Source organism: Kryptolebias marmoratus, linkage group LG11 (assembly GCF_001649575.2).
Source record: "Kryptolebias marmoratus isolate JLee-2015 linkage group LG11, ASM164957v2, whole genome shotgun sequence".
Lineage (NCBI taxonomy): Eukaryota > Metazoa > Chordata > Actinopteri > Cyprinodontiformes > Rivulidae > Kryptolebias > Kryptolebias marmoratus.
The window spans coordinates 12,210,472-12,234,918 of NC_051440.1; the positions used below are offsets into that span (position 1 = coordinate 12,210,472).

The 24,447-nt window shown below is 40.3% G+C and overlaps 1 protein-coding gene across 2 annotated transcripts; it reads left to right on the top strand.

Moving 5' to 3' along the window:
- Positions 1–34: 34 nt before the first annotated feature.
- On the top strand, positions 35–23,399 carry LOC108230042 (DNA-binding protein RFX7). Of its 2 annotated transcripts, XM_017405858.3 has the most exons (10): positions 35–450; positions 3,037–3,070; positions 6,467–6,552; positions 8,472–8,501; positions 8,607–8,729; positions 8,824–8,940; positions 9,506–9,590; positions 9,700–9,907; positions 16,795–17,090; positions 17,179–23,399. In XM_017405858.3, the coding sequence occupies exons 1-10, from the start codon at positions 317–319 to the stop codon at positions 20,485–20,487; spliced, it is 4,422 nt and encodes a 1,473-aa protein (XP_017261347.1). In that variant the 5' UTR covers positions 35–316; the 3' UTR covers positions 20,488–23,399. The 2 variants fall into 2 exon arrangements, with proteins under 2 accessions (XP_017261347.1, XP_017261349.1); XM_017405860.3 differs by lacking the exon at positions 8,472–8,501.
- Positions 23,400–24,447: the final 1,048 nt, after the last annotated feature.

Below are 24,447 nucleotides of genomic sequence, written 5' to 3' on the forward strand. Positions count from 1 at the left end.
CCGGTGCTTCGTGCGTGCGCCTTGACGCAGCTCGGCTCGTCCGTAGCTGCTGCTGGCTGCTGCAGGCGTGCTATTTGCGGCAGCGGAGAAATGCCTTTTTGTGCGGCCGGCTGTGTTTTTTGTCTCCTCGCTCGTGTTTCCGTGACGGCGCCGACCCCAGCCTTCGTAGCCATGCTCTGCGGTGGATTCGGCGGGCTGTCCTAGCCGCCTGAGCCGCTCCAGCAGCGGTGGGTCCGGGTGCAGCAGCAGCGCAACAGCCGGGGGATGAGGCCTACTACTCGTTAAAGCTCCCCCACCGACCGACCCCTCCATCGCGATGGCTGATGAGCAACAACAACAACAACCTGGTCAGAAGCCCGCCTCGGGATTAGGCTCGCTCCCAGCGCTCGTGCCAGGACTCCAAGGGCCCGAGGCCAACGCGCTGCAGTTCAAAATAAAGAATTCAATTTGGTAAGGATGTGTCCAAGGAGCCGCCGCTGGCTCTCCGCTGCGCCGTAGCTGGGAAGGGAGGCGCTGACTGCGCTTTTGACACAAAGCGGCCGAGAACAACACGAGCGTTCCCGGGGACCGAGCTCCTCGCGCGCCGCCGCCGCCACCGCCGGATCCCGGGGGGGGCTGTCTGCAGCAGCAGGAGCAGCCCTGCTGATTAGCATGGAGCCACAGGAGGCCATGTTGTAGAAAAAAAAAGAAAAAAAAAAGATGAGACCAAACCCACCGGTGTGGTGCTGATGCTCTGGGTGACAGGTGTCAGAGCAGACACACACGGGGGATGCTGCCCACCCACCTCCTCACTAATCTTTGCTCTTATTTTTATTTATTTTTACACCCTCAGTGGAACATGTTCACTCAGATCACATCATTGGATCTCTTGTCAAAGCAGTGAGCCCAGTGTCATTCAAGGTGCTCATCTCAAAGTCATGAAAAAAGGAAGAAATTCATAAAGTAAGAGACAGAATCCACAATATATTCCTCTCATATCCATGGTTAACGTGTCCCCAAATTAAAGAAGTGAACAAAGCTTCCACATACATTTTATTTACCTACAGAAACAGTGACTGAAGCCAGGGTGTTGAGTCAAGTGTGCAGAGAAAAGGGGCTCTGTTGACACTGACTGCGTACCCGCGTTTCAGTGTTGTGTTCCCGTACATTAGGACATTTTACACAAATACTCGGACTCTAATCGGTCTTTAGGATAGTTGACAACCTGTGTTGTCTCTGAAGCCGCTCCCTGTTAGAAGACAATGTTCATCAAACACATAATTGGAATTAAAAGGCCTCCGGCGTGGATCATGCATCTGAGTTAAAACCAGAAAAACCAGGAAGTTTTAAAATTCCTGAAGAATTATGAAAATGAACACCCTGATTTTCCCATTGAACAGTCATTTATTAAAAAATCTGTTTCATTTCTACATATTTTTGGAGACTACCATGAAACTTTCAGCAGATTGATGAACGATCAGAAGCTTAGAATAACATTAATCGGTTCATTTTTATTAAATAACTAGTAATAAACCAATTATTCACCCCAAAGATTGAGTTCGTAGCTCTAAAACAATCTGCTCGCATTACCGTTTCAACATTTTGTTGTGAAAATAAAATCAGATGGGTTGATTTTTGGCCTATAGGTAGTTGAAGACTAATTAACGTCTCTTTTATTTATTTTAATATGAACAGGAAGTGAACAACTGCATGAAAAAAGGAAATCTGGGTACATTTCCTGTTTATGATCAATGCAGATTCCCATCATTCCAGCCAACTAGGCGAGAAGAAACATTATTAATATTATTATGAATTTTTTTTTTAAAGGTGCACATATTTAGTGTTTGGAACCAAGTTTGCAGCTGAGTCGGGCCTGAGGACACGCCTGCTGTCAGTGAAGTGGTTATTTTTACAGCTTCTGCTTTTTATTTTGTGTCTCTGACTTGAGTTTCCAGTGCGTGCCCTTAATTTGCCCTCATTACCTTTTTTTAAAATAGTTTTAGCATTGTCAGTTTCAGGATCTGCATTTTGTTTTTTATGGGCTTTTTGACACATCGTCACACAGAATGGAGCTGTTATTCGTTTTATTAGTAAAAATCTTTGCTTTGGTGGTTATATTTTGTTTCTGCTAAACCCGTTTTATTTTCTGGAGAAACGTCTTTATGAAAGAGTGAAATAAAAAGCGGGCCTAACGCTGAGAACCTGTAAGGACGATGGCGACGATGAAGAATCGCGTGGAGGTTCCTTCAGAACCTGGTGACGCTCCTTCTGTGCTCCCGGGAGTTCTTTGGGCTCCGGCCCGGTTCGGAAGCACCTCTTTGTGGATCTGTTGTAGCCAAACTTTGGTTTGGTTCGGCCTGCAGACGTCTGTAATGGGTGTCCGAGCCAAGGCCGCACGCCGATACACAAGATTTTACGATTCATTTTCTCTCTTTGCACGGATTATAAGCCTGCATCCAGAAAGCTTCCAGGGTCAAAAGTTCTTCCTTTCCTTTCTTATTCACACACGTGTAGAAATGATCGGATAGGTGATCAGGAGCTTCAGGCTCTTCCCTGAACCCCAGCAAGTTTAACCAAAACACGCTCCAGTCAAGATTGAGCCAATTGCGCCGTAGAGGACGCACAAGTAGTTTTATCCTTTTATACCACAATAACCTGCATCCTTCGGTTTAAGTTTCACATACAGAAGCAGGATCAGAGTCTCACTAACGCTTGGGGAAAGATCCACAGAGAGCTGAACTTCTGAATAAGTTTCATGAAACTGTAAACGTTTTAAAGCTTGTCTTCTTCCCTTTTAGGTGCCGATCGGCGGCCACGAAGTTTGTCGTTTGATTGGAGTGAAAATGCAATAAATAAACGAGTCTGAATCCTTTCCAAAGCCAGCACATGTTGGAATCTTAGAGCAGGAAAATCAGGGATGCTTAATTATGTGATGATGATGATGCAGTGAAACTCACAGAGCCCCACTCTGCCCAGGGTGACTCGTTTTTGTAGATTTCTTGAAAATGTCGAAAAAAAATATCACTTTCCTGATTTTTATTCTTTTTCTCCTTGTAGCAAATCTGTACAATCAAAAGTGGACAGCATATTGGTGAGTATCCATCAACACTCGTCTAATTGTAGAAATCTTTTATTTATCACTTCAGAGAGTTACAAGTAAATATTAGGATGGATTAACGATCGTAAAGTAATCAGATTCCTTTATTTCAAAACTTCCTTTGGTAATAAAATGCGAGTCTGTAAATGAGCACGTTTTCTTATTTTCAGAAAAATTAATCCAGAAACTTATTTGGAATACGTTAAATTTAAACCTTGTTTTATTAATATGTACCAGGTTTTTTTTTTTCTGATAAAGGCTCAGATCAGATAAGCATCCTTTTTTGTCTTTGCAAATCTGTTTCTGCACATTTTACTTTGGATTTCACCGAACTGAAGCACGCCACCTGCTTCCTTCTCAAAGTGAAATCAAAGCAAAGCAACGTAAAAAGGTTTTGCCTGTTTTTATCACCCTCCCTCTCAAAAACAATTTATTTTAATTTGAACTAATATGACTGAAGTTTGACAGCTTTAGTCTCTATTTTTCTTTAAAAAAAAAAAAAAAAAAATGCTTCTCTGATGCTTTCATATCAAAGCAAATAAGATTTAAAGACCAAATATACACAATAAAAGTAGTTTTTTTAACACCTATAATGTCTCACATATTTTGGGTTGAAACACATCAAGTATATCTGAATGTTTTACAGTATTAGAAGATGGTGACAGATCAGTAGTTAGTTTTAGCTGCAGATAAAGTTCTCCGTCGCCACAACAAATTTACATCATCTGTAAAAATGAGAAGGAAAAAAAAAAGTGTTTTTTTTGTGTTGCGGCCCCTGTTAAAGTCATCCAATCTAATCATGGTACAGAGATTAAACTGACGCTGCTTTCAACAAATAAAACGCAACAGAGCCAAAGTTTCATCCAATCAGAGCAGAGAGCAGGGCGGGTCTGCCTGCAAGCGGTGTTACTCAGAGACTTTGTCGCTATATTTAGTGACTATTTTTTTACCGTCCTCCGTCCCCCAGTGCTCACAGGCGGCTCAGTCCCCCCGCACTAAAAGAACTTTCTCTTTTGGGTCAATTTTGCTGATCCCGAACCTGGATAAAGGATGAAAGTTGGAACTATGATGTCCAAAAGAAAAACAAGGAGAGTCCCATAGACGGGTAATAAGCTGTCTGAGACATGTCTCTGTTAGGACAGTGGTTAACATGTCCACCTCATATGTTGAAAGCAGGGTTCGATTCCAACTCAGGCTGTCACATTATTGTCACTATTATTATAATCAAAACACTTTGTTTTTTTGTAAATGGCAACAGTAATGTTTCTGTAATATGTAAGACATGGTTTGATCACTTCAACAGCTCATCATTTCTGTTGGCAAACACCACAATAAATGTTCAGAAATATTTTTGATTTCTTGGAGTTATTTATTTATTGGACACATTTATTGATCGCCTCATTAGAAAACACAAAGCTGTGTACTTTGACTCAGGGCATGTACACATTTTACTCCTCTTTACATGAAAACCTTTGCGAAGTGATTGTTCCGCAGACAAAAAGGCTCTCGAATATGTGTCTTTAAATATTATAGAAACATTAAACTTCACTGTTGTCATTTAAAAAAAGATAAAGCGTTTGGGTTTGAATATATTCCTGATTAAGTGTAGAAAATAAAGTTTCAGTCAAAAGATTTTTTTTATTTTTTTGCTTTAATCCCCGTAACTAATTAAGAATTCTCATTCACAAACATGTCTTGTTTTTAAAATTACGGTATGCTTTCATAAAACGCGACTCACAGTCGATACACAGAAATGAGGCCTTGTGTAAAATAAATAAACCCACCAGCACCGAGTAACTCAACAGTTAGGAGCATTTTATGTTATAAATCTACACCAATATGAATAATAATAAAACACAAGTTAACCTTTTCTTTCTGTAATATTAGTTGATCCCCATGAATCAAAAGGGAGCGCCTTTAGTTTGTTCGTGTTTAGACCGGTGATGCTGCAGTTCCCCTCCTGAACACAAGGCGGCGCTAAAGAAAACAACAGTTCTGCTAAACAGCAGGAAGTGCAGCCAGATGAAGAACTGTATGCTGTCAGAAATTCAGAGAGACGATTCATTTTTCATACACAAACATGACTACACTTTTTTTAACTTTTTAAATACGATTTTACAGCAGACAAAACAGCTTACAGACTCTTCAGATCGGATTTCACCAGATCAAAGACGTAGTAAACCCGACGCATCTAGATTTATTTTCCAAACTGTGTCGGTTCACCGCTGCTCTGCCGACGCTGTCTCATCGTGCGCTTGTGAATTTGTACGAATCCGACAGTTTCCTCATCCCTACAGGCCGTGTGAAAACAGGAAGTTTGATGAGCTTAAAAAAAACAAAAACCAAAAGCTAATAATTTGACCTGGACTTGATGTAAGATCAAAAAAGCCAAACATAGCTGAATAACGACTCCTGAAGGGTGGGGAAAAATGGCATTTAATATCAGGGATGTTGAATAAATATGCAAATCTCCTCCCATAGAATGTTTTAAAGCGTGCAATTTATAACATAGCTGCTTGCCGTACAGCAACTTTTCCACGCAGCTGGTTTGAAACTAGCAGGTTTGTTTATTGTGGATTGTTTTAAATAAAATTCTCCCTCTCCTCTTTTTCTGTTAACAAAATGCAGTTCAATAAATATGTAAGTATTTTCTTGTGGTTCCCATCTGTACCAAGATGGTTCAGGACATTGTGGAACATTGGAGTTCCTGGTTTATTGGTAACTTTTAGATTTATTGTGTGACTTTTAATGATTAAGCTTGAATTTAATAAAACAAAAGTGAAGAAGATGGTAAATGAGGAGCTTCATATGTTATATTTCATCCAAAGGTACGTCAGGTTCAAATAATTTCTTAATTTGCAGCTTAGAGAGATTGTCTGGTGACGATGTCTGTTCCGTCGCAGAATTTTTAATTTTTTAAAATTTATTTTGGAAGCTAAATTAGAACCCTGGCTTAGTTTCCAGCCGCTATGTCAGACATGTAACATTGGAGTGTAGTAAACAGTGTTTTCATTCACTGCTTATTGGCTGACAGCTCTCACCTCATTAATTTAAGTATGGGTTTCCATGGCAACAAAGAGGCAAATAGAAGAAGAGGTGACATGAATCCATTCTTAGAATCCAGCTGAGATGGTTGCGCCACGATGTGTATTGTTAAAAAAAATAAGCTGTTTAGTTCTTTATCAGACAGCATATATAAATATATATATATTTATTTTCTTCCTTTTAAACAGTTTGAACGGAGTTGGAATCATTTAAAGCAGCGGCTCGTCTTCGTTCTGTGTCCAGGACTTTACCCTCACCAAGCTTTTGTTTGCAGGATTCACAACCATATTGCCTAATGTAATTGACAAAAGAAACGTTATCCTTGGGATGTTTTTATTTCTGCAGCAAGATGTTGAGAAGTTTACAGACATCGAAAAACTCTACCTCTACCTTAAGTTGCCTTCTGGTCCCAGCAGTGGCAATGACAAAAGGTACGTCACAGAAAAACACCGAGCACAAGATGACCTCTCTGTTTCATTTCTTTCTTTTACAAGTTTTGTTGTGACTCTTATAAAATTCTCTGCGCTGTCTTATTGTCTTTATTTACCAAAAAGTAAAAATGCTCTTTGCTGGCTGAAACACAGACAGGTTACTCTCAGCTGAAGGGGTAGTTCAGACATTTTGAAGTGGGGGGCTCTGTGGAAAGGTCGTGGACAATTATTATCTCACCTGCTGCAGATGGTCCTTTGAAATACCTCACTTTGGAGACGACCGGTTTAATTCTGACTGTATTGACGAGCTAATGGCTAGTCCGAGTGGCGTAGAGACCAAAGCGGGTTGTTGCTGTCGTACAACAACTCCAATCTCTAAACCTTTGTAGCGTTTCATGTGAACACTATTTTCTTAACCTTTACATCTCTGCCAGTTTCACATTACACGGCTATTCCATCAGGAAGTGCCCTGATTTGTACAGGAAGTGCGACAGCTAGCTGCTGCCACCGCTGTTTGCGCTTCCAGACAACCATAGATTTCTATGTAAATTACCGTGTAATGTGAAACTGTTGGTGTTGTAAATGTTTAGGAAATGGCATAAACCGCTATAAAAGCTTTGAGTTGAAGTTGTTGTAAGATGGCTTCAGTCCACTTTGGCGTTGGCTCCACTCGGACTAGCCTTTAGCTTGTCAGTCCACTCATTCGCTACATGGTGAGTCAGCCGTTTTGAAATGACGTGCTAAATTTTGACTATAATTTTTAATCCATTACATAGTTTCCTAGAAACACGTCACACGGTACCATGAAACTAGCGTAGAGAAGTTGTGCGCTACATTGTTGCTAATTGAGGCTAATGCTAACATCCGCAGCTCATTGTTTTGATTTTCAGACTTACCTTTTAAAATACAGATAAATATCTAGACGCCTCAGAAATAAGGTGTCACATCTCCTCCTCTGTCTGAGCTGTGGGGCTGAAAAATTATTTTAAAAAATTTAACTGAAACTATATTTAAAACGTTCATGTCTGAATATGAAACATGTTGGGATGTAAATCACAGAAATGTGAGCAACATTTAAATTGTCATAAAGCTGTGTGGCTCATTTTTCTTGTCTGCACACGAGCTACAACTCCAAAAGGACTGCTCTGTACAGAAATATTGTCATAGTTTTAGTATATTGAAGGTCGTGATATAGTTACAGCTGCAGCTATCAATAAAGAGCTGTCTACATCAGGTAAGATATTGATTATTCATAACCTTTCTACAGAACCCTACTTAAAAAAAAGAACTATCCCTTTAAATAAAGCTTTATTTTTTGCTTTGTAGTGAGGTTGTTTATTTTTAAATATTGTTGCTGTCAGGCAGAAACCTTTTATCTCCAGTAACACAACCTTTTAGGAAATGGGGGGGAAAAAACATCTTTCTTTTAACATAAATAATCTCACGTGTGGACAGAGTTTGTATTTATTTCATCAAATATTGGAACAAATAAACTGAAGGTCATTATTTTTTATATAAGCATATTGATTCTTGTCTAAAACAAGGTTGTGCTTATGTATACCTCCTCTGAATATAAGACTGAATTCAGCTTCATCTTTATGGAGCCACGCGGTTAATAAGCTCTGTTTGATATTTTTAATGTTTTGGCTCATCATCTTTAGAACGTCACCAGTGGAGGGTGACCAGTATTGTTGATTTATGCAAAAACATGAAAATGATTTTTAAAAAATTGAGATATAAGGATGTTGCCTGACAGTGATGAAATTGTTTGTTTGTTTGAGTTTTTCTATTTTACCTCTAAAATTGATTCAATTGAAATGTGTAGACTTTTTTGCCAAATTTAGCTGTCTGTGTGTCATTTGTTTCCCCATATCGTTTCATCACCCCCAAATTCTGCCCATTTGGTCTGAAAATGAAAGAGAGGGGGGGTTCTCTCCTGCTGGATTATGGTATTAAAGTTTCTGTTTTAACAAGAAATGATGCAAAGCAGTCGGAGACGTCGCCTCACCTGTTTTTTTTTTTTGTTTTGTTTTTTTGTTGCGGACGGATTTCAGTGATCAGAGTTCCATGTCGTCAAGCCGTACTCAACAGATGTATGCATTCAACTGGATACGCAATCACCTAGAGGAGCACCCAGAGACGTCCCTCCCAAAGCAAGAGGTTTATGATGAATACAAGTGAGTGCAGACGGGGACATGGGGAGGACAGAAAAATGTGTTTTGTGGTTAAATTCTGTTTCAGACGCTCATACGGATTCTTATCTTCCTGCAGGAGCTACTGTGACAATCTTGGCTACAATCCACTGAGCGCTGCAGACTTCGGGAAGATCATGAAGAATGTCTTTCCTAACATGAAGGCGCGTCGTCTGGGCATGAGGGGAAAATCCAAATATCCTGAAAAACTGGAGTTGAAAGAATTGTCTTTCTGTGCTACATGCTGTTTGTTTATTTTCTCTGACCAATATAGTTTTTACAGGTAAATGATGAGATGTTTAAACCTTCCCCTAGTAGACGTTTATGAGGAATTGTTGTTCTTTCTATCAGAACAAATTTCTTCTTTGTTTCTAATTCTGAACGCTTTGGATTGTTCTGAGAAATACCAGTTTGGTCATTTTTTATCATTGTTTTCTTTTTGAAAAGTGCTAAATTGCTATTGCAAAAAAATACTATTAGAATGTTTTAAAAGCCAACAACCATCCTCAGAAAGTGCAGCCTCCACCAAAACCAGTGCTGTATTTTCCCGTTTTGATAAAAGGGATCCTGATTGGCTTAATAGTTTTTGCTTAAACTTGTAAACAGACAGTCAAATGAGAGCAATCAAATAGATCCTCACTAGCTTTAGTTTGGTGGAGGAATAACAGGCGGGAGTCTGTCTTTAGAGTGTTTTAACTTCTCTTGATGCGGAGAAAAAGCACAGGAACAACCATTCAGCACTTGCCTTAACTCCTTTGCACATACTGTTATAGCGGGTTGAGAAAGAAAGCTTTTGTTCACATGCCATCCCTACCAAACCTGGATCTGCAGAAATCTGGCGACGGGGTAAGTTGCACTACACCACAAATAAAAAAACAAACATTTGACTTCAGTCAAGCCTTCAGGTCAGCTGAATTCTCTAAACCCTCTGCTCCGCTCTGCTCGGTTTGATTAGTGTGAGCTGATGGAGCCGACGGGCCAGTCTCCGAGCGCTGAGGATGAAATGAGATCTGCAGCGTGTGGACTGGTGTGTGAGTGGGCTCAGAAGGTCCTGAGTCGTCAGTTTGACAACGTGGAGGACCTGGCTCGCTTCCTGCTCAATAGTCACTACATTGGTACAAAGTCCATGGCTGCACTCACTGTTATGACTGGAACACCCACAGGTATTTATATACATAAATATATACGTATACTGTATGTCTGCTGGGGTTTCTTGTTATCCTTGGTGTGAATGTTTGGTGTTTACACTACACTTGTGCTTGTAATGTCACTATTCTTTTGAGTAGAAATATTTAGGATTACAAAGAAAAGTAAACTTGTAATGTAATTGCAATTTTATATGGATAAGGTAATGTATCTATGTTTGATTATTGTTCTGATTGTCTTTCTTCACATGTATGAAACAGCAGGTAAAAATAACACAAATGAGGGGTCACGTGACCGACAACCTGAATGGCAGCTCGGTGAATAACTCCGAGGACAGTGTTCAAAACTTCCTTTTAAAACCCTTGTAAAAATTGTAAGTAAGGCTCAAAAGATACGACACTGATATGTCTAAAGCTTCGTCGGTGAAACAGTGCGAAATTTTCTCAAAAAGACGCAAGGCAGCCACCAAAACAACACAGAGTCCAACGTGCGGTGAGGAAGCTAATATGGCTAGCATAGCTGAAGTGTTGGAAGAGCTAAAATCACTACGGTCGGATTTTGGAGTAAAGCTGGATGGTATCGATGAAAGACTGACTGGAATGGCGAGCACTATGTCTGCACTAGAGGCTAAAGTGTCTGAGGTAAAACAAGACCTATTAAATCAGGCGGCTCATATGGAGGAGGCCGAGGCTCGCATTGCTGAAGTAGAAAGCTCGCTCGAAAAAGCAGAAACATCGTTGACTTCGGCAATGAAACGAATCCAGCTCCTTGAGGCTAAAGCAGATGACTTGGAAAATCGGGGAAGGCGAAAGAATCTACGTGTCTTTGGCATTCGAGAAGGAGCAGAGGGAAGACAACCACTTTTTGACTTTATTAGCAACATGCTACCGAAATGGTTGGAACTCGCACCGGACAAGTCATTCACACTGGAGCGGGTTCACCGCACACCGGCCTCTGGGAAACCAAATCAGGGCAGAGCGGTTCTGATTCGCTTCTTAAAGTTCCCGGAGAAGGAATTTGTGTACCGAGAGGCAAGGAAAAAAGATATTATACAAGATGGGGCCAAAATCACGTTTGCACAGGATCTATCCGCGGAGACGGTTCGGATCAGACGCGGGTTTCACCCGGTGGTGAAGCTGTTCGTTGACATCGGCGCATTCCGTGGATTCCAACACAACCCCTGCAAACTTCGCATCCTCCACGGTGGAAAGATCCATCTCTTCTCGACGCCTCAAGAAGCTGAACGATTCTACAAGACTCTTCCAAAATAAAGCACAGCGGATGCTTTCGATCAGTGAGTCATGAAAGACATACTGGTTAAGAAACAGGTAAACCGATAAGACATTTAATGTAGATATTCCTATTCTAATACAACTGATCAGTGACGGAAAAATAAACAGGATAAGTTCTAAGTTAATGGATAGTTCATGTAAACATAACTGACTACTTTTATGTGTTCACGTATTCTAAGCCTAATTTGAACTGTTTTAGAATGTATGCTAAAAACTAAGCCTTAAATAAGTTATTACCATTCTATCAAGGGTAAATGGTGTTATTTTTATTTTGATGGTTGGTAGACACTGTCTACTCTGTGTGGACTTTTGGTGAGGTCACGTTGACTAGTTGCTCCTCAGTGGTGTGGATCAACGTCCTCCTAATACTTGGTTCAAAGGGGGGGGCATTTCAGTTCAAGAAATGCAAAAGTTCAGTTGGGGATTGTTCATTACTAGTTCTGTATCTTGTATGGTTGAATGTGTGAATGTATGTGCAAACCTGTATTTTCAGTACTATTTTTACCTTCTTTATTTTAGTGTAATAGTGAACTAAATAATCTGATACGGAGAAGACAACAAAAGGAAATATTTTAAATATCAAAATTACAAGCTGGAATGTCAGAGGAATAAGAAAGCTAACTAAATTGAAACAAGTATTAGACCGACTAAACTATTTGAAATCTAAAATAGTTTTCATACAAGAATCTCATTTGATTGAACCAGAAATACATCAAATAACCAAAAGATGGCAGGGTCAGGTGTACTACTCTTCTTTTACTAGTCACGCCAGAGGAGTTATTATTCTTATACATAAGTCAATACCATTTCAAACTATAAAGTCAATCAAAGACCCATATGGGAGATATATTATTGTGCAGGGACATATGTCAACAATAAAACTAAATCTGATAAATATTTATGGACCTAACAATGATAACCCATCCTTTTATGAAAATTTATTCTTAACCTTATCAACCCTGGAGGGACTTTATATTGTAGGAGGGGACTTTAATTGCACCCTAAACCCAAGTCTAGATAAATCTACTCAAATCGATACCAGCCATACACAAACAAGGAAAATACTTTTTAACTATATAAAAGATTTAAGAATAAATGACGTATGGAGAACAAGGAACCCAAATAACAGGGAATTTTCATGTTATTCAAGTACACACCAATCTCATTCGCGTATTGATTATTTTCTCATCTCTATGGAGTTATTGCCTCATGTGGAGAACTGCTGGTATAATAGTATTGTAATCAGTGACCATGCTGCAGTGTCCTTGGAAATTAAAGTAAATAAAACTGATCAAGAGGTGAAACGATGGAGGATGCAGACACTTTTGCTTAAAGACTCAAAATTTGTTACATTTATAGAAACTTGCATTGACAAATATTTTGAAATGAATAAAGATGAAACCACAGCTAGTATTAGATGGGAAGCTTTTAAAGCCTATATTAGAGGAGAAATTATCAGCTATAGCAGCAATAAAAATAAACAATATAACCAAGAATTAAAATCATTAGAGAGACTAATTAAATCCAGCGAAGCAGAACTTTATCAGAGCAATGATCCTACAAAACTACACAAACTTGTTGTTTTAAGAACCAGATATGATAAATTAACGACAGAGAAAGTGGCAAAAAACTTAATGTGGACAAAACAAGCATTTTATGATCAAGGAGAAAAGGCTGGTAAATTATTGGCTTGGAGGATAAAACGGATGCAAGCAGAAAGAGCAATTAACAGCATAAAATCAAAATCGGACATTTTAATCACAGACCCTTCAGAAATAAATGAAAATTTTAGAGAATTCTACAAAACCTTGTATGAGTCTGAATATTCTGGAAACGAAGAATCACAAACTACATTTCTTAATCAATTAAAATTCAAAATCCTTTTAGAGGAAGAGAAAACAACTCTTGATAGGCCTTTAACAATAAAAGATCTATCTGAAGCAATAGACAGCATGAATAGCGGTAAAACACCAGGTCCTGATGGACTTCCAATAGAATTTTATAAAGCATTTAAAAATAAATTAATCTTACCACTTCTCAACATGTATGAAGAGTCATATAAAGCTGGATCACTTCCTGACTCACTGAGACTAGCTACAATAACTCTTTTGCTAAAACCAAACAAACCCCCAACTGAATGTTCCTCATATAGAGGAATCAGTCTTATGGGATGTGATACAAAGATTTTATGTAAAGCTCTCTCTAGGAGATTGGATAAATACCTACCCAATTTAATAATAGATGATCAGCAAGGATTTATAAAAACAAGACAAGGATACCATAATATAAGACGGGTTCTCAATGTATTACATGAAAAACATAATTGTATGGACACGGCGATGTTATCATTAGACGCTCGTCAAGCGTTCGATAGAATAGAGTGGAATTATCTGTTTGCAGTTCTCCCCAAATATGGACTGGGTGAAACCTTTCTAAAATGGATACGATTACTATATACTGATCCGACAGCACAAGTTTTAACCAATAATAACATGTCAAAACCTTTTAATTTACAACGGTCAACTAGACAGGGCTGCCCCTTGTCACCACTGCTTTTTGTATTGGCAATAGAACCTCTGGCCATGGCTGTTAGAGCAAATACTGGAATATCAGGTATTAGAATTGGAGGAAGAGATCATCTCATTTCTTTGTTTGCAGATGACATCATATTTTTCTTAAGTAATTTGAAGATCAGTATTCCCAATTTGTTAAATCTAATAAAAGAGTTCGGTGAATTTTCAGGATATAAAATTAATAATTCTAAATCAGAGTTAATGTTTCTTAATGAAGAAGAAAGGAGAAGTCCTATTGTGGCTACCCCATTTAAAACATCTACAGGTTTTACATATTTAGGCATCAAGATCACCCCATCCCTCAGTGAAATAAGCACAGTAAATTATAATCCACTTGTGGAAAAAGTCACAGAAATGCTAAATCGATGGTCAAATCTACCTATATCTATGATAGGTCGAATAAATATATTAAAAATGACAATCTTGCCCAAATTCTTATACTATTTTCAAACACTTCCATTGCCAATGACAGATTCATTTTATGATAGCCTGGACAAACTATTTAATCAATTTATTTGGAGTAATAGAAAAGCAAGACTCCGTTTAAAGCTACTCTATCTGCCCTATGAAAGAGGTGGACTTCAAGTCCCTAATCTCAGATGGTATTATATGGCTGCCCAACTAACATCAGCTACGCATTACTTTTGTTCGATGGCACCTCCAGCTTGGGTACACATTGAACAGCAATCTGTTCCAGATTTACCCTTAAACACCTTCCTATATTCATCAGATATAAAGGCACTTAAAAAAAACACAAAGAACCCTTTCTTAAAAAATACAATTATAATCTGGCATGCAGCACACAAACATATGGGTGGCTGTCCAGAGCTATCACAATTTACCCCTATCTGGGGTAATGAAAGGTTCACCCCAGGGAAAAATGATGGAGGATTTAAGCTATGGAAAACCAAAGGCATTCAGAAAATTAAAGATCTTTATGCCGATGGCATGTTGCTTACTTTCAATCAGCTATGTAATAAGTATTTAATACCTCCAAAACACTTTTTTAAATATTTGCAATTGAAAAATTATATGTCATCAAAACTGAAACAAATAGTGGACATTCCACCCTTGACCAAAATAGAAGAGGTGTGCGTAGGGGACGTAAAAGGGAAGGGTTTTCTTTCCGTGTTCTATAATTTGTTGATGCTTTCCTCTAAGGATTCTGTAATGGATAAGTTAGACGCTTGGAGAAGAGATACTCTTGAAGATATAGATGAGGAAGACTGGAATCAGGCCTGTTTAAAAGCACAAACTCAAACGATAAACACAAGATTTAAACTTCTACAATATAAATGGCTCATGAGAACTTATATAACACCAGTTAGGCTTCATCATATGTCCAGTGACATTCCAGATACTTGCACTAAATGCTTATTTGAAAAAGGAACTCTTCTCCATTGTATGTGGGAATGTCTTAAAATCCAAAAATTTTGGAAGGATGTTATTAGGTGTCTATCTGAATTGTTTAGAGTGAAAGTTCCATTAGAGGTTAAAATCTGTGTTTTAGGAATATATCCAGTGGAATTTAAACAATCACAGATTAAAACTAAATTGATAGACTATGGACTTCTTCAGGCGAGAAGATCTATTGCATTATGCTGGAGGAGCATGGATGCGCCCTCCATGGGACTCTGGAAGAAAGAAATTGCAAATTCGCTCGGACTGGAAAAACTAACATACATCGCCAAGGGTAAGCAGCGGGACTTTGAGAACTTGTGGGAGCCATATATGAGGATCATAGGGACTGAAGGTGGAGCTTAATAATGAATGTCTTGAATGGATGTCTTGTCTACAGTTTCTATTACTGTCATGTTATTTTTCTCTGTTTTAATTTAAAGGTCTTGTACATTTTTGGATCTAAACAAATGCAGGTTTGAATGGTGAATGTGTGAATGAATGTGAGTGTGTATAAGCAGATGTTTGTACTGTTAAGTTGAATGTAAATGTATGTTCTAAAAGAGAAAATTTAATAAAATATATTTAAAAAAAAAAAAAATAACACAAATGGTAAATTTTCACAGTTTTCTACAATTGGATCGAGTGACGTTTGGTTTTCACAGATTGCACTCATTGTTTTTGCTATAAACAATGAGTGCCATGTGTAATTTTAGTTTGGGTATAGAGTCATTTTCCTTTTGCATTTTTTTGTATTAATTTCCAAAATATGGTCCTTGTTTTTATTGATGTTCATTTGCTAAATTAGAGGCCTAGATTTCTTGAAGTAATACGTGTCGCTGCCTTTCGTGCGAGACATTTAAACTAATATCATCTTGTGCTAAGAAAAGACAGCCGTTTTGGTGACATCACGCACAATTTTGTGATGTTAAGAGAACTCGTGAGTTGTAATAGCGCCCCGAGTATGTGTTGAGAATGACTCTCAGCTACTGCCACACCAGATTTTAGCTCAGTATCTGGAAAACTGGCTGAGTTATTGTCTCTTTTGTGTTTGTTAAGACCGCTTATCTGTGATGGCCATCTTGAATGGGATTGACTCCAAAAGTCAATGAGATGTAGATGTACATCCAATGATTACTTTCTGAGAGTTTGATTAAAATCCATCCAGTGGTTCATGGGATATTTTGCTAACTGTACAGAAAAAAACGAACACACAGATGTTCAAAAACATTATCTCCTCTCACCTTTGGCAGCAGAGGATAAATACAGTAGGTTTTTACTGTAGTAGTAGCATTTAAAAAATGAATTGAAAAAAACAACTGTTACTGTCCACAATTAAGCCTCTTCCTAAATTTCTGTTATCTATAACCAATTTTTTATAATTTCTTTATTTTGAATATTTTTACTTCATTAATCCTAAATAAACACAAAGAAAAATTGTCACTTTGAACATTGTTGGAAATGTTATTAAACTGAACAGTCTCCTAAAAAACAGAGAGCCATTCATACACTGTCCATGGTACTGAAAGTGTGGTGTCATGAAAGCCATGTACAGGTTCTCAGTGAGCAAACTCATTTGCACAGCAGATCTCCACTGATCTTTTCTTGCATATCTAATTATCATTTTTCATGTTGTTACAGGAATGAAGACCCCAACTCCAGCCTCTGCCTTTGTGCCCACTGCTGAGGCGAACTCATTCCAGCCCCAGGTGAAGACCCTGCCATCTCCCTCTGTTGACGCAAAGCAGCAATTGCAACGCAAAATCCACAAGAAGCAGCAGGAGCAGAAGCTGCACTCCCCCCTGCCTATGGAGACCCAAGTCAAGCGAACAGAGGCCAGTACCCCCGGACCCACCATCCCCTGTGGCAGCCCCGCTCTGCTGTCCCCTCAGCCCACCATAGGAATCGTTGTAGCAGCTGTCCCCAGCCCGGTCACGGTACGTGGCTTACTTTTTCCCCACAAATCATGTTCAAGGATGTTGCTCATGTGTCTGAATGTGCTAATTTGTCTTATTGCTGCATCAGGTACAGAGAAGCAGGCAGTTGATGACCTCGCCCAGCCCCGTGGGGACGGCAGAAGGAAAAGTGTTGCCTGTGAACTTCCAAGTCGTCACCCAGTCTCTCAAACAGTCCCCCAAAACTCCCCAGAACATCCCAGCTAGTCCTGTAGGTGACCGGCTGGCACGGCACGGTACGCGGTACGCCCAGATCCTGCCCAAGCCCTCTGCCACCAGTGCCATCACGCTGCGCTCTCCGCCCACCCTGCTTATCACCAACAGCCCCATAAAAACCGTGATGCCCTCTCCCCACGTCAGCTCAGTGAACGTTGTGAAGATGACGGCCATCGCTCTGGCTCCCAGCAGCAGCACCACAACTGTGCGACCGGCCTCAGCGGGCGTGAGCACCTTGGCTGCGTCGGACGATTCCCAGCAGTTACAGAGCGGCGGTTCGGCTGCTCCCCAGTCTCCTGCAGTCAGACCCAGTGCTGCAGCCTCCACCCCAATCCTCTCTGCAGACACCAAAGGGGTGTCTGAAGCTGGAAATGACAACAACTCCACATCTGTTGCAGAGAAACATGTTGGTGGAGCTAAAGAGGAGAGAGTGGCCAAATTCAGGGCTGCGAGTGAGCCAAGCTTCCTTGTTAAGTGTTCTCCAGGACCAGAAAAAGGGGTTAGGATGAAAATTGACTCCACGTCCCCTCCCACCTCTACAGCTGGGACTCAGGACAGCAATAACAGTAACTGCCATGACAGTACTTTGTACTTGACTGTTGATAATCAGAACTCTAATGGCAACTCATCGTCGAATGGCTCGTCTGCTGTTACCCCAACGTCGAAGGACCCCTGTCAAGATGCCAAGAGCCCCAGGAAACGTGCGGCTGGGGAATCCCACGTCATCCCCGTCAAGAGGGTGTTTATCACCCAGCAACCGCTTGCTGTAGTTGACAATCCCAAACCTGGGGTCAGTGCTGCAGTGAAGAGGATTCCCAGATCAGGAACCCCTGCCAGACCAGAGAGTGCCCCCTGCAAAGGGACTGCGAAACACACGCCCACAGGACCCACACAGATCTTTGCACTCACCGATGCTCCCCTCACACATACGGAGGGAACACAGACAGTCGTCAAACAGCAAGATTTGCTGGTGAAACATGAAGACCCTTCCATCAGCGTGGATATGAATGTTGGAGCAGCTGGAAGCAACACGTCCGATCAGGCTTTGCTGCAGCAGATCACCGGGGACCCTCGTGCCATACCAGCCAACTCAGGACCACATGAAGCCTCTGTGATCGAGCTTAAGAGCACAATATGGGAGACACAGCAGATACCAGCAGAACACAAACAAGACTCTTCCGACCAACTTTCCATGATAGCTCAACCTTCCGAGGCCTCAGGCCAGCTCAACCTCGCACAGGAAATGGTTGACTTTGCAGGTTCCCAGTCCAACATGGACTATTTCCCTTTCAATGACGACGACATGACCCAGGACAGCATCGTGGAGGAGCTGGTCCAAATGGAGGAGCAGATGAAGCTTAAGGGTCTGTTTATTAACTCTGTGGACGTGTCCCTTCAGGGTCAGTCGGCTAATGGTCCAGGCTCGATCCTCAGCACTCATCAAGCCAGTTCTACCTTCTACCATTCTGCCCACAGCAGCACCACTCCTGTTCAAACTCCCACTCCGACACCAACGCCTACCCCGACTCCGACGCCCACCTCTGAAATGACACTTACGCACACCCTGACAAGAGAGAGCCCCTGCTCCCGTATGGCCCCCATCACCCCTGTGGATGGAGCTATGGGTCGTCACACACCCATCAGCACACCGCTGTCCAACTGCAGCAGCAGCGTTCCCCCAAGCCCAGTGGAGTGCAGGAACCCTTTTGCTTTCACTCCCATTAACTCGAGCATCACAGGGTATCATGATGCAAGTATCGTTTCCAGCAGCCCCGTTAAGCCCATGCAACGGCCCATGGCAACACACCCTGACAAGGCCAAACTCGAGTGGATCAACAACCGTTACAACAGCATCTCTGGTGGTCCTTTGTCCAACCATAGCATTGGCATTCTGCCCAGCTACCAAGACTTGGTAGATGATCAGTTTCGTAAGCCTCATGCATTTGCAATTCCTGGTCAGTCATTTCAGTCTCAGTCGAGACAGGATGCTGCTCACTTTGGTCGCTTAACGCCTATTTCTCCAGTGCAGCAGCAGCAACAACAGCAACAGCAGCAGCAGCAGATAACGGGTGTGAGTACTCCTACCAAACAGGAGAGTTTTGCAGTGCCTGCTCCGTTAGACAACAAGGCTTCAACCTCATCCACGTCCACTACTTTCCGTTGCCGCAGTGTTAGCCCTGCAGTGCGGCAGAGGAACTTCAGCGGAAACACTGGTCCTCCAACCCCCACCACGAGCACCACGACAACCACTCGAGCTGTGGACTCACCCTTTAACTCCCCCATCACGTCTGAGGTGCTCAGCATCCTGTCTAACAGCCAGACGGTCAGCTCCGTCCACAGCATAGTCCAGCGTAGTCAGTCTGTACCTCTGACCATCATGATGCAGAGTGAGATGCTGCCTGTGCAGGGTCAAAGCAACACATCCAAGATCACTAACGTTCTGCTCAGCAAGATGGAAGCAGACGGAGATGATGCCGTCCGCGGCCTGGGCATCAACAACCTCCCCTCCAACTACACGGCTCGTATGAACCTCACACAGATCCTGGAGACCACCCCGAGCTTTGCAGGAGGAGCTGCTCACCAGACTCAGCTGCCTGTCAGCTCCAGCCCTGCTGCCTTCGAGCTCCAGCAGCACGGCTACCTCACCACTAGTGGCGGAGAACAGGTGAATTTCTCCACTGGCGACAGCCAAGCACAAATGGGTCCTGGTAAGCAAGACCAGCAGCAGCAGCAGCTCCAAGAGGATCCTGTGCAGACACAACCGCAGCTCCTCCTCCAGAGCACACAGCAGCAGGAGGTGGAGGATGAACAGCAGCAGATTGATTTTAACAACACTGTCAAGGACTTGCTGGGGGAGGATGGCCTCAACCCCAGTTCTCAGCTGGTTGGTCAGGTAGCTTCAGAGCTCAATGCCGTGGTGTCTGACTTCTCAAACGACATCAGACTGACCTCAGATCTGTCCAGTAGCATCACTGACCTTAATACATTGGACCCCAACTTGCTGTTTGATCCCAATCAACAGCAGGAACAATATGAAGACTCAACACTGGAAGAACTGAAGAACGACCCGCTTTTTCAGCAGATATGCAGTGATACTGTGAACTCTGGCTTTGACTGGCTAGAAAGCAAAGACCAGCCTACTACAGTAGAGATGCTGGGTTAAATTTTACTCTGTATAATTTCTGTTCTCTGTCGTTTGGTTTGGTGCATATGTAATATACCTGTTTTTAAACCACAGTTTGTTGGGATTTGTCTGGACTTTGCCGTTTGTTCTGTTCAAAAGTGCCAGGCTTACCAGAAAATCTTTCCCACTGATGTTTAATGACTTACTTCCCTTATCGTTTTTTCACCAAAAAAAATTCAGTATTTACCCTTTTTTTCCCCCCTTTCCTTCATCTGAAATCAAAAATGTAAGCATTTCAAGTAAAGAGCGTGAGCACTTGGCGGCAGCAGGCACCTAAAAGAGCATTTCTGTGCTATGAACATTTTCTGAAGGGTAATCTTCAATAATGCAATATTTATACTGTACGAACAATTAAGGAAGGTGAGATGGTTTGGAAATCTGGCACAAAAGACTTCACCAAAAAACATATGCTGTTGTACTATTTTCAATGTGTGCAGTTCAACCAAATGGAGACAATATTGGTATTTGTAGTATATGCACATAATAGTTGTAGTACATTTGCCTGCCATATCGAAATATTACAAGGGTAGCATCTTGAGCTCCCAGGTGCTGAATTTCTGACATAATCTTTATACTTTATCATATGCTAAATCAGTGGAAAACTGATTCACATCTGAGCTTTGTCCAAGAGGGAAATTTCTCAAAGCCTATACTTCTTGCACTGTTTAATATCTTACAATGGGAGTATATGAGTCATTGGGGAGAAGACGGAGTCGCGGGCCACTTTTTTGGATTGCTCTTTGAAAGAAATCAACAACTGGCTGCCTTATTCTCAGCGTCTAAGGCCTTATGCCACTTTAAGAGAAACTGTATATAATATAAGTGTTCAAGATATCCAGAGCTTCATTGTTTTAAGGCAGCTGTTACTCTACTTTCAGTACTTTTTTCCTCCTTTTGTTCTGTTACATTTTAAACACGTTTTGTGTAGGATAACGACTATACTGTGTGCACCCTTGTCATTGGTTAATTTAGAGAAATTTACCATGCTTTGATTTATTGAAACCCCTCAACAGGCACACTGCAGTCATGAGATTTTTTTTTTCTATTCATTTTACCTTTTAAAAAAATTTTTTTTTTTTTTTTCACGGCATGCTAAACCCCCCAGCTTGAATCGGTATAATCAACGGTATGGAGAAGGCGTCGCTGTGAGGGAAAAACCTAGAGGTTGACAATGTTCTGCTTCGATGCCATCTTTAGATCAAGAGGAAATTATGTTTGCAGACATCCAGCCTTACGTCCATACCAAAGACGATCTGTTTAAGAATCATAAAAGAGATTATCACACGTAGAAACACTCCTAATAGACATTAACAACAATGGGAAGTGGGCAGCCTCAGAGATAAAGAAAAAAAAGAAAAAGCTAAGGATTAAGTTGCGTGAATCTTACGTACAGTTTGTAAATTTCTGAAATGGTCGCCGTCCTATGTTTTATAGGTAACCATGGACCTGAAAGCATGTTGAAACCATCACTGCTAGCCAGGTAGGCTATGTGATAACAGTAGGATGCTTGCTTGAGTTTTTGGCTATTTGTCAATGTTGTAAAAGTCATGTTTAAGCTCCATCTGTAAATAGGATAGAAACATAGAGATTTGATGTATCAAGACACTATATTATGGCCATTATCTAGCTAAGTATGTGCCATCGAAAAGAGATAAAAAAAAGAAGCTTAACAGATTATAGTTGGCAAGATACTGTATGTTGTGTGTTACATTTCTGGCTCAATGTGTCGTAACAGTAAAGCTGTCTGGTCTCGCTTGCTGATTTTATTTTAATCTTTTTTTTTTAATATATAAATATATATATAAATATATATACTCAAAGATAATAGGACTCTGCGGTTGCAGAAGTGATGTGTGCTGTGAGCAGGATCAATAGCATGGAGAATTTTTTTTTTAAAAGTTGTGAAACTGTTAGCTGGTTGCAGACATCTCTGTGACATTGTGCTCAAAAGTCTATCATCAGACACTGGATTTAAAAAGAAAACAACAAAAAAACAAACTTTGGAGGTTCACCTATATATTGCACTAAATTTTTACGACACATGGCTTTGACACATCTTTATGGACAAAAATAATGATGGATGCCCAGGAAAAAAAAAGAAGAAAAAAAAAGAATATTTTTTATGAAAAAGATGAGTAAGGAAAATAAATGTCAGAAAATGACTTAATTGTCTTGTAGCAAAATGTGCATTAATCTCAGTGAGATACACATTTCTTACTCATTCTCATACATGAGAATACAAAGCATTGAGGGGGAAAAAAGTTAAATTACCTTTTAAAACCTACATGCTCATTATGTTGATAAATGATTGTACGCACGCATGTGTGATGACTTCTGTTGTACTTTGTAATCTTGGTAACCACTGTCTTCTGTGATTTTGGGCAGGTTCTGTTAACCAGACTGGCAGTGCTAGTTTCATGAGTTACGTTACTCTGTATGTGTGTGTGCGTGTGCTGTTTACTAAGTTAATGTTTTATATTTTATGTTTTGGGCAATTTTACCTGTTCATATTTTGAAAAAATGCATTTGTGAAAAAAAAAAGCATCATTTCTTTTAATTTTTCTTTAACATAATGACACTGATATTTGAATTTGAATGAAGGAAATGCACCTCTTTATGGTTACAGCAGCTCCATCAAGCAGTGACTGATTCTTTACCTTTTACTGACCCAACTCTGTTTGACTATCTTGTCTACCAGTAGAAAAAAAAAACCCTCCTCTGTGTTGTTGTCTGGTGTTCTGCTTAATGTACAGTAGCTTGTTAATATTGCAAACGCGTTGTTTCTTTTTCTTTTTTTCTCTTTTTTTGTTTCTTTTTTTTTTCAATGGAAAGTACTCACTGGTGAGATTTTTAAAGTGGTTTTAAAAGCCAATAAACTTTTTTAAAGAATGTTTTGGGGTGTTTAAATATGGATGTTTTTTGTATTTACTCATGCAAATGAAAAAAAGAACTTTACAGCATAAATAAAATTGACTAAGACTTGAGTCACTGCAGCTTTAATCAGTTAATTTATATACAAAGTATTGATTGGTTTCTAACAGTGATATGATCTTTAAATTATGTTCATAGTTTTAAATTCACACTTGAAAATAAAGTAAAACAAGGGATTTTTCTGTAATATAAATTACTGCCTTTAAGAAAAGTTCCTATTGGATTTTTACAATCAAAGTACACTTTTTATACTTGCCCAGTCAATTTTATGCAAATTAGAAACCTATTCATCTCCCCCCTTAGCATGAGGTTAAAGGTCATCAGCCCTTCAAATGACATCTAAGTAGGGTCAGTAGGGGGATGGCCTGTCCTAGAGACAAGCTCCAGCCAATCAGAGCCCAGATCAGCAGTCCTCTGCTCTGCTTTCCCAGGGCCCCGTGGCATTCATAACATGGTAATGACCTTAACCCTATTGATTGTGGCCAAACAGCCGGACCATTCGCCATGTGGAGCCCAGTGATGCTCCCAACCTCCACAACGCAACGTTCAGCACTCAGATTTAACAGATTCTATGTGCATCGCCGCACTTCTTTTCTCAGCTTTTGAAATTTCTTTCAGGATGTCAACATTTGAAGGCTGGATAGCGAAGTTGGGTTTTTCTTTATGCTTGTTCAGATAAGCAAAAAGAAAAAACAAAAAAACATGTTGCTTTTAACTGAGACATTCCAATCAATGTTGCCTGTAAACATTAGTTAGTTAGCTGGTAATCTACCATCTACAAAAGGAAATCAACCACTGAGTCCTAAAAAAACATGCAACAACATAAAACCCACCCACCAGAACAAATGTATGTTATCAGTAAGAATTAAATATTTGAATACAAAAAATAAAATCTTCAAATCTAAACTACTGAATGAGCACATCACCAGATGTTATCAACCTGACAAGCAGTTTGAGCCTTAAATTATATTTATAAGGCTTTAGCTGATTAAATCAATAGTCAGCTCT

Excerpts from the sequence above, each read along its gene's own strand:
- LOC108230042 (XM_017405858.3), top strand. The coding sequence starts at position 317 with ATGGCTGATGAGCAACAACAACAACAACCTGGTCAGAAGCCCGCCTCG. Across the intron at positions 6,553-8,471 it reads AGCAGTGGCAATGACAAAAG|AGAGGGGGGGTTCTCTCCTG; the intron begins GTACGTCACAGA and ends TGAAAATGAAAG. Across the intron at positions 9,908-16,794 it reads TATGACTGGAACACCCACAG|GAATGAAGACCCCAACTCCA; the intron begins GTATTTATATAC and ends ATGTTGTTACAG.